This window comes from Thalassophryne amazonica, chromosome 21 (genome assembly GCF_902500255.1).
Source record: "Thalassophryne amazonica chromosome 21, fThaAma1.1, whole genome shotgun sequence".
NCBI lineage: Eukaryota > Metazoa > Chordata > Actinopteri > Batrachoidiformes > Batrachoididae > Thalassophryne > Thalassophryne amazonica.
Genome location: NC_047123.1, coordinates 3,378,345 through 3,388,941, shown reverse-complemented (window position 1 = coordinate 3,388,941; position 10,597 = coordinate 3,378,345). Strand labels below are relative to the sequence as shown.

Below are 10,597 nucleotides of genomic sequence, written 5' to 3'. Positions count from 1 at the left end.
GGATCTTCCGGGGAAGGAAAGAATACAAAAGTGACGTGTAAGAACACATCAAAAAGAGTGGCCTGATTTTTACAGACACACAGATGCACACACAGGTCTTTTTAAAAACATTCGTGAATCTGTGCTTGCACGCACGAACACACATTTTTGTTGTTTTTTAAAACACATTTCTGGATCTGGAAACTTTTTTTTTTTTTTTTTTTACACATTTGTGTTTCAGGTTACACACACACACACACACACACACATTATACATTGTGACTTTTTTAGTGATTTTAAATCTGCGTATGGTGGTTGTCTGTAGTGGTCTTGTGTGCTTGTGCTTATTTGACTTCGGTAAAGTTAGAAAGATATTCACAGATTCAAAGTTCATGGCTCAATAGATCTTAAGAGAAATGTTGTAGAAAAACAAACACTAGTTTCAAACCTCAGGAAGGTAGACAACGAGCTACAACCTTATTTTTATCCATATGAGCCGGAAAAATAACACTGATCTGAACGGGCAGGCGGCACAGAAACGGAAGCTTAGGGACCGTCTACAAAGTGCAAAAAAAGGACACCAGAAAACTATTGAATAAATCATTGTAATAAGGAGTGATATCACCAAATTTACTGCACACAACAGTGGTGTCGGTTTAGCGTTATAAAAGTTAACTTTTCAGTTAGCGGATTAGTGGTTATTGAAGCTAACGTTTTGGTTAGCTGTGCCCACCACTGACTTTATGCAATCATCACTCAAAAATACCTCTCCCCCTAAAGATTTCACCAAAACTCACCTGTTTGTCCAACAGAGCTTAAACTTTTTCAGCTGTTGGACAAACAGGTGCATTCTGCAAAAATGCATTTTGGCTTTAAACTCCCACAATCCCTCAATCAAAATTCATCTGTTCCCACATTCTGTTAAGTGTACTGAATCTTCTACAATGGGCTAAATCTGCCATCAAGAAGAGGGGGGGGGGGGGGGGGGGGGGGAATCAAAATAGCTCCAAAGCTCTTCAGAAGTTTTATTTCATTTAACATGAGTGTATTTTGGTTGATTTTACACAAAACACTCTGAACAGTTCTTCACATTCCTCCTGTTTACCATCGAGTCTCTGCAGGTTAAGAAAAAGACCAAACTGAAGAATTTTTACATTCATTAAAGTAGATGCTGCTTTCTTGGCGGCGACATGTCTGCTCCTCAAACAGTCTCACAGCGTGGTCGATGCTCGCACAGCAAGCTCAAATGGCACTCTCGGCCCGGCGCCGACCTCAGCGCTCTACCTTTGACACTTTGGGTGTTCCTGCACCCTCCTCCCCTGTGACTGTCTCGACTTTCCTCTTCCTCAGGCCCTTCATCTTGCGCGTCTGCAGTTTCGATAGATCCTGCTTCTGCATGTGCACTCGGCCAAACTTGGTGCCAAAAGCATCATGGGAAATGTTCTTCTTCTTCTTGGGCTGTAAACAGGGAGAAACAGAGGCATCAGCTAAAGCGTTCCCACACAGCAGCTCCACTGTGTTTTGCTTTTAGACGCCGCTTTTTCCTGAATTTGATAAACAGACAGGAAGTGAAATTCTACAAACAACCCACTTATGTTTCACAATAAAAGCATTTTATTGTCAAAGCAGCAGCACAGTGTAGACTTTTATTGTGAAAAGGCACAGTGTCTCCGAGGCGCACCAGTGTTGGCAAACATAATGGTGCTTAATTTTTGGGACATATAACCAGATTTTCAGAAACGTCACATGACCACAATGTGACGAAGAAAAATAAAAAGTGTGGTTTAAAACAACCTCAACAAAGTGGTTGATTAAATCCTGGAGATGAAGTTTGATCATTTAACAAGGACTACATCAGCTAAAGTTATATTTGCTTTTAAATTAGCGTGTCCATAAACGCCTGTGCCTTTTTTATGTTTCTGCAAACAGAACGCCACGAACAGTCAAAGCAGCGGTTCTTCTCTCTGGAACCATTGTTCAGATTGTCCTCATCGTCTTCCTGTGTTAGAACCCTGAGATCCACCTTATTAACAAAGTCTATTAATTCCACTGTTTTGTAGTCATTTGTCATGATTGTTTTTTGCTCCATTCAAAAACGTCTTTCAGCATCTGTCTCAGTGTCCTAAACGTCTTTGTTAACAAACCCGGCTTTTGGCTAACGCTGAACCCACCGGTTGCTGCGTTGTACCTCCGGGTGTATCGGGTTATTTTAAACGGGATGAGTGTGGTTCCGCTCAGCTGTCCAGGTGACGTTTACCTTCAGAGCTTTGGGCTGTTTATGAGCCGTCTTGTAGAGGTCGTCTGAAGCCAGGTGTGTCCGCCTTATCACGAAGTCGAAAGACGGCCCCATCTCTTCCAGTTCGATCCGCGGCGTCCGGCAGCCAGACTTCTTCAACAGACACCTGCGATCAAACTCCAAGTCAGGCAGAGACGAGATCCACACACCTCATGAGGACCGGTCCCCACCTCAGGTCTGTTCAATCCAGATAATTTTGGTTTCTGTACCTGTAGCTACGCATGTAGATTTTACCGTCCAACGCTGTGAAGTGCAGAACGTGTTCCAAACCCGCCAGGCGCACTGCAGACACCGTGGGACCTCTGAAGAAGTCTGAGACACACGTGGGGGGACACATCAGTCCAAATGAGACACACGCAGAGACAAACTCATAACACCGTTTCATACCTATGAGCAAACTCTTCAGACGTCTATGCTCCTCGTCTGCATTAAAAGCTTCACCAGCAAACACCAGCATGGGTTTAGTTCCCTCAGGACATTTAGTGACCTGTGACGAGCATGAAACAAAAATACATAAAACAGGTCTGCCCGCCAACTTCTGCCCAGCCAATCAGGAGACAGGGGGGTGAACCCATTTCACCAAACGTCACCAAGAGCAGAAGTGTTTTCTTTTTGAATAAGACAGCGTTAGCGCAACCCTAGCGTTGGTGTGGTGGTTCCTGGACCGGCTCTGTGGCAGATGTGTTTCTTAGTTTGTCAATAACTAGTTGGGGTCACAGCAAAAACAGATTTTCTGTGGTTTATCCAAACCGGTGTCCACGGAAGCCGAGGACACGACTTCCTTAAAGGTTAACGTGTCGTTAGCAACAAGCTAATCAATCTAAACGAGTACATAAAGATGCAAAGTTAAATGTTTAATATAACCCCGACTAGATAACAAGCTACTGCTAACCAACTGTTAGCAGTAGCAAACGGTTGTGATTAATGAGCTAGCACAGTTAGCTAATAAAAGCACACTCCCTTTGTAGGCGACTAAGACATACCCACATTTCACCTGGCTGACTGGTTGCCACCCCGGAGTCCACTGTGGTCCCGTGGTGTGGTGGTTTCTGTGCCGCTTCCAGACCTGATCTGGTTGTTAATGTTTTTTGATGAGCAGGATTTTATGGACCTGGATTATGTGAGCAGGTTAGCTAGCACCAGTTATCATCACTTTCAGCAGTGTTTACTCAAAGACCAGCTGTGGAAACGCTCCATGTGATTGGTCACCAATGCACACAGAGACACAACATCTCACCACATGTGGACGACACGGGACACGTTTTCTCCATGTCAATTACATTGATAATTAAGTGAATTTTACTCAAAGTTTGTTGTAAAAAAGCTGGTGCGACTCTTCCTGAGAACAGTCAGATTCTGCTTGAGAGACGAGAACTGAACACAGAAAAACTGACCTTTATTTCTGCCAGTGAAACGTATTTCTCAATTCCCAGTTCAATCATATCGAGCACGTGGAAATCAAAGAGACGACCTGCAAAGAGCAGAAAATCAGCTCATATCTCAAAACTGATCTAAGGAGCTTCACTCAGGAAGACGAAGCAGACTCAAACTTTTTTCTTTCAGTTTCAAAATATTGCATTTTCCAAAGTATCAGTTTTCTGTATTATCAGCTCATTAATCTAGGATTTTTGTGAACTGTTGTTGTGTACTTATTAATATTTATTCTTTGTTTTGTTTCATGCATTCATTTCTGTGAAAGTCTGATCTAAATGGTTACTATCATAACAATGATAATAATAATAATAATAATAATAATAATAATAATAATAATCTATATATTAAAAGCCAAGTGGCCTCTGTGTATTTGTGTGAGTGTAGCTTCAATCACAGACAAACTGGGGAGAGCTGACATTTGCCATTTGGTATGTTTATGTATTTTGGGTCAAGGATAAACGCTGAAAAAATGGAATGTTGAGAGGACAAATATTTTTTGAGAAACTACGGATATTAGCTAACAACAGTGAACAATGGATAATTAAATTCTGGACTCACACGCCATTCCAGCAGGGGGCAGTAAAACACCTATATATAACAAATGCATTATATTTTTAGTATATACCAGTACATCCCACTCCAAACTAGTTAAAAAAAGACATACTCCAGAAAATATCGTGTGTGTGTGTGTGTGCGTGTATATATATATATCTATACACACACGAGGTCTATTAGAAAAGTATCCGACATTTTTTTTTTTTTTTCCAAAAACCATATGGATTTGAATCACGTGTGATTACATTAGACATGCTTGAAACCTCGTGGGCATGTGAGAGTTTTTTCATGCCTGTCGGTTACGTCATTCACCTGTGGGCAGTCTTTGAGTGAGGAGTCGTCCACCCTCTTGTCGTTTTTTCATTGTTTAGGAATGGCTCAGAGACTGCTGCTTTGTTTGATCAAAATTTTTTCAAAACTGTAAGGCACAACTGAGTGGACACCATTCGATAAATTCAGCTGGTTTTCGGTAAAAATTTTAACGGCTGATGAAAGATTTTGGTCTGGTAGTGTCGCCATAAGGACGGCCCATGGCGCCTGACGGTGATCTGCACTTCGAGGCTGCGTTGTCTCGCCGTTTCAAGTTGAAAACTTCCACATTTCAGGCTCTGTTGACCCAGTAAGTCGTCAGAGAACAGAGAACTTTCAGAAGAAGTCGGCATGAGGAGTTTATTTGGATATTCCATTGTTAACGGACATTTTGTAATGAAAGAACGTGCGGGCAGAGTCGCATGTCGGGCTGGACCCGACCGCGGGGGGTCGCGACAGGAAAAACACCTCCGTTGGAAACCTTAACGGGCAAGTTGGAACATGCCCAAGCTGTTAAACAATTTCTCAGTTACTCACTTGTTGAAAGCCATCAAAAGCCGCCTGAATTTTACAAATGGTTTTCAACACGGAGGTGTTTTTCCTGGTCACGGCGCACACAGATTTGCTGAGTCGTCACGGAAACAACTCGGCAAATTTGCGCGCACGTCTTTCATTAAAAAATGTCCTTAAACAGTGGAATGTCCGCATAAAGTCCTCATGCCGGCCTCTTCTGAATCTTCTCTGTTCTCTCACGACGTCCTGGGTGAATTAAGCCTTAAATTAGGATGTTTTCAGCTCGAAACAGGCCTGCTCCGTGGGAAGTCCTTACAGCGACAGAAACACCCCATAATCTCTCATCAGCCGTTAAACTTTTCACCGAAAACCATCTTAATTTCTTGAATGGTGTCCACTCGGATATTCCTCACAGGTCCAGAAAAATTTTTGATAAAGCAACGCGCGCTGTCTCGAGCAGCGTGTGAAACAAAGGAATTCAGCCGAGAGGGCGGGACCACATCTCACTCAAGGCCTGCCCACAGGGACACGCGTGAAAAAACTCACGCATGCGCACGAGGGTTCAAGCATGATTGGTGTAATCGCACGTCATTCAAAGCCATATAGTTAAAAAAAATAATAAAAGGGTCGGTTTATTATCTAATAGACCTCGTATATATTCTTTTTTTTGCAATCACCAACACGTTGACTCAAACTCTGGATTTGAACTAATGTGGCGTGTTTCATAAAATGATAAACACAGGATTAAGACTGAATTAACACCTAATTTTGTACGTGATAATGTACTGACATCCAGGTTAACTGTTCCCTGTGTGTGTGTGTGTGTGTGTGTGTCAGAAAAATGTAATGTCTTCAGATTATTACAAATATGTGACTTTTTTTTAAAGTCTGACTGTGTTGTTGATGCTAAACTATCTGAGGACACGCTGATCACCAAGAAGCTAGAGGACACAATTTTCTCTGACCCACAAAATTAAGTTCATCATTAAAACACAAAAAGCGAACATTTAGTAGAAAAGACTACAGGTTGTTTTACCAAATATAAGGTTGTTGGGTCGTTTCTTGTTGTGGGAGCCAAACAGAAACAGGGAGCAGTCTGACTTCTTGGAGAAAAATTCCTGATAAATCAGCAAAAACAATTTGTGAGTCAACCCGGTGGAGGGGCATGTCATTAAATATTTAAGAAGCTGTGTGTGTCTTACACACTGACCAGTGACGTGGAGTTCTCAAATGGACGAGTTATGTTCTTCCTGAAAACAAAGCCCAGGATTTAGATGTCCCTTTGTGACATCACAAGGACAAACTTAAAGATGTCCGCAGACAGTGAGGGACGTTTACACTCATTTAAAACTGACACTTTGATGAGTTAAAGTCAGATATGGCTGGAAAGATTCTGCAAGCTTTTTTTTAATTGATAATAATGAAGAATAACAAGATTATTGTGACTGTCAGACTGAAGGGTTTCTGTTCATTTGGACCTTTACAGATTATTACTGCATCAGAATACAAAAACCTCAACCACCAGAAGAAAGCACTGAGTCCGATTTGGATCAAACCTTCGGAATGCCCTCACATTCAACACTGATGATGTTATTAGTTACCTTACAGGGAGAGGTCACTTACTTCTTGTATAGTACAGCGTTCGGCTTTTTCAGTAAATACTGCAAGAAACACATTTTATATTTTTAGTTCACTGTTAAATTATTGTACCCAGAATAAATAACCATCTTTGTAAAAAGATGATGATGGTGACGGTTTGCTGAACCCGAGGAGGGTCGGAGCGTCACTTACCAAGTCCTTCAGGGCCTGAGTGACGGTCTGACTCGTGTTCCCACCCTTCATGATCATAGCGCTCTTCATGTCTTCCAACAGTTTGGGTGCTCTGCTCTCCAGGAAGCGCTTGGAGCGCTTATTTTTAGGTTTTCTATGGAGACAAACAAGCAGAGAACAAAATAAAAACAAATGTTCAGTTCAGCGCTGCAGGACGCACATGGCTGATCACTTCATGCACACAAACAAGCCAAAAAACAACAACAAAAAAACAGGAAAGCCAGCCCTTCAGACTGATCTGATGAGTCTCTTAAGGCGCTTTTCTACTACAAAGCTCCAGCACTACTCGGCTCTACTCTGTTTGATTCCAAGCACGTCTTTTTCTACTACAAATAGAACCTCTTCAACGTGGGCGGGGGCAGCAGAGCAAACTGTAGTGACATCGTTTTATACGCGACATATACATAAACAATGGTGGACTCCGTGTGTTTACTGCTCTGTGAGTTTTTAAGAGAAAACTGCTGGCTCCACAGCTCCAGCAGACCACAGCGTCAAGTATGGCTGATGCCACCACAAAGTCATAAAAGGCTTTCAGCAATGTCTCCTACACACAGCAAAGGACCTCAGTGTCCACAGCAGGTGAAGACGACCAAGTGAACACTTTCCTCCTTCTATTAATGTCCTTATACAACTGAAAAATGTGAAAACTAGTTATTTTGTAAATAATACACAGTAGTGCAAACCTAAATGTACATCTGTCCATTACATCAACACAAATGTGCAATTTGCCTTCTGACTGATATTCAAGCATTTGTTTTGTCAAAAATACAGTACTCCTCAGATACTTTATGAGAAATGTGGATCATATTTATGAATGTTTATTACTTAGAAAAGCAGAGTTGGTAACAGTATGCCTATTTTTTTAAACATGCCAACAAAAGTCTTGGAGGGTAAAATGTATTAATAAAACTGTGCATTTTTAAAGAACTTTGACACAATGACACATGCGCACTCTCAATCCAATTAATTAAAAACAGCCCTTTTTGGTAAAACCAAGTTATCTTAGTTTAAAAGGAGACAAATCTTTGAAGTTTTAGTGAGATTTAATGTGAATAATGATAGTGGGCCTGTCCCCAGAAGTACGTCATATGCTCTTTCATTTAACCCCTTTATCATCCACCCTCAAACGAGACTATGGTTCCCTATTGGATGCATTTTTACTTTTAAAAGTACTAAAAATGTTAAATTATGTTTTTGACAAAAACTTTTATTTGGGTTCTATAACCGAATGTTTGAAATTGGTATTTAATTGGTATTTCCAGGTCACTGAAGCAGCTCTCACCATGTCTGACTCAGAAGATGCCATTCCTCTTGCACCACTGGCTAAGAAAGTGAAGCATTTTAATATTTGTTTTGTTTTATAAAATGCACATATTTCTGAAATCTACAGAACAGCAGCTTTCATTTGATCTATTGCACTTGAGTCTAATGTAATTTTCATTTTAAGTCTCAGGCGTTCACCATGCTTTCACCTCACTTTTATCATTCATTCTGATGTATAACTTCACAAATCTGTGGGCAAAAAAGACTCAGAAAAATAGTCCAACTATCCAAACAATACATCTGTATGACTTAACTTATGCACACACACACCAGTACAATATAAGGTGTGTCGGGTGTGTAACCTTTGGGCGTGTTGCATAGATGATCATCATGTATACAGCCTTGGCCTTCAGTCTAATAACACGGAAATAACTGTAACCCCAATGAAGCGGGTTTACGGACCATTCATAGACAAAAAAAAAAAAAAAAAAAAAAAAAAGACTATTCATATTCATTATTTATTAAAATGCAGCATTGCCACAGGTGTTAATTGTGGACTGGTTTATGTGATGCAGGGATATGCCATGGCCTGCGCATTTAATCCATCGCAACTCTGAATACTAAACTGATTTGCACATGTATTTTTTCTTCTGCCATATTTTACATGTAACTATGATACAGGACAAATGGTTTGTTGTATTTTAATATTCATATTAGTATTAACAGTACTATTCTGATTTAGCCTAGACTGTAGACGGGTATTTTACAAACACTGTAAACACACACATTATACGTATACACACATACACACACACTAATGTATGATAGAGAGGGTAGATAGTGGCAGTAAAGTCAACTGTTTTAGTAATTTGAAGAGACAATATATGATTAGGCTATAAATAAATATTTATATATATAAAAAAAGTACTGACTAATGAATACGTTATATTTCTATATAAAACATAACAATGGATATAAGTTATAACACAGGTGTGATCTCTCAGAAGTGTGACTTGTCTATGAATGGTCTTTTTTTTTTTTTTTGGTCTATGAATGGTCCATGCCTATGAATCAATGAGGACTATCCAGTTAAAGCTCCAAACCAACGTTTATCTGAACAGTGATCCTGACAGCAGACACGTACGAGCTCAGTGTGCACAGCAGCTGAGCATCAGGAGGAGCTTGAATCCTGGTTCAATCCCTGTAATTTAAAGTTTTTAAACCTGGAGAAATGACATGTGACCAGAACACCACCAGCAGATTATTTATTTTACTTTTTTTCTGGACACTTGCAGATCTGAAATTGGAGTTTTTGAAATAAAATTGTAGAAATTTTTGAGTGGAAATTATGCAAGTTTTTCCAGAGTGCAGACTGCTTAAAGCGACCAAAAAGCAGCTAGCTGTTTTTTAACTAAACAGATAACGTTAATTAAAATAAAGTTACCAATGAAGCTGATAAATCTTTATCGTTATCATTTTTAATCGTTACCAAACTGTTTTTTAACGTTCATGTAAAGACAAAACACACGAATAAACGTTATTTTGACTTTGATATTTTTAATTCTGCATGCTAACAGACTGTCACGTTAGCTAACGCTAACAAAGCTTCCAGGACTTTAAAAAAGGGGAAATTGGTGATTGTAGAACAACCAAACCGTCATTGAAAAACATCGCGTCACCAAATGCTTACAAATAAACTTACGTTACACCGTCTAGCTGCGTCATTTTGCCGTTTTTATTCCAAAACACAAACTTTTACTGCCACTGGAATCCACGTGAAGGCATCTTCTTTTACGGCACTATGTGTGGTTTACGTTGGGTGAAGTAACCACAGCTCACTACCGCCGCCAAGTGACTGAACCGGAGTAAACAATGGCGGCCATCTTACTACAATAACAATAACAATAACAATAATAATAATAATAATAATAATAATGATGATGATAATAATAATAATAAGTCCTCTCTCAGGATGGGTCACATCAATCCAGAGGTGCAGTTTAACATCTACAGACCCTATATTTCTTTTCAGTGAGTTCTCATATGACCATTCATATAGTTCTGACTCAACTGTTTCAAATATTAATTCACACGTTAAATACTGTACAAGTAGAATACTAAAATAATACACGTTTTAAATTAACTTTAATATGTTACAGCTGTGACCTCGGTCAGATTACAACAGGTGCCAGAAAGCGTCACCAGGTGACTCCAGTGCCCTCTGACCCTTAACTGCTAAAAGCTTGTCTGTCTTATTAAAGTTAGCTTATTCATCATCACTGGATCTGGGCGGTAAACGTAAATGTTTTTTAAGTTATTTAATGTTTTCGTCTCCTTAATATTACAGATTTTACAGAATTTAGAGCTCCATAGTTAGTGCATTTGTTTGGCTCCTTTTCTAAATGAATTTTCCATTAA

General features: G+C 39.8%; 1 protein-coding gene across 1 annotated transcript; it reads right to left on the bottom strand.

Annotated features, from left to right (window-relative positions):
* Positions 1-989: 989 nt before the first annotated feature.
* Positions 990-9,996, bottom strand: rpf2 (ribosome production factor 2 homolog). Its single transcript, XM_034162609.1, has 10 exons — positions 9,882-9,996; positions 6,878-7,010; positions 6,710-6,747; positions 6,297-6,336; positions 6,123-6,204; positions 3,670-3,746; positions 2,663-2,762; positions 2,485-2,587; positions 2,237-2,381; positions 990-1,437 (listed from the first exon to the last, which is right to left on the bottom strand). The coding sequence occupies exons 1-10, from the start codon at positions 9,902-9,904 to the stop codon at positions 1,252-1,254; spliced, it is 927 nt and encodes a 308-aa protein (XP_034018500.1). The 5' UTR covers positions 9,905-9,996; the 3' UTR covers positions 990-1,251.
* Between the last annotated feature and the right edge of the window lie 601 nt (positions 9,997-10,597).

Bases quoted from the DNA above. Each gene is read 5' to 3' on its own strand.
- rpf2 (XM_034162609.1), bottom strand. From the start codon at position 9,904: ATGACGCAGCTAGACGGTGTAAC. The intron at 6,337-6,709 runs GTAAGTGACCTC...CTTTGTTTTCAG, and splicing joins AACGCTGTACTATACAAGAA to GAAGAACATAACTCGTCCAT. The intron at 2,588-2,662 runs GTATGAAACGGT...CGTGTGTCTCAG, and splicing joins TCTGAAGAGTTTGCTCATAG to ACTTCTTCAGAGGTCCCACG.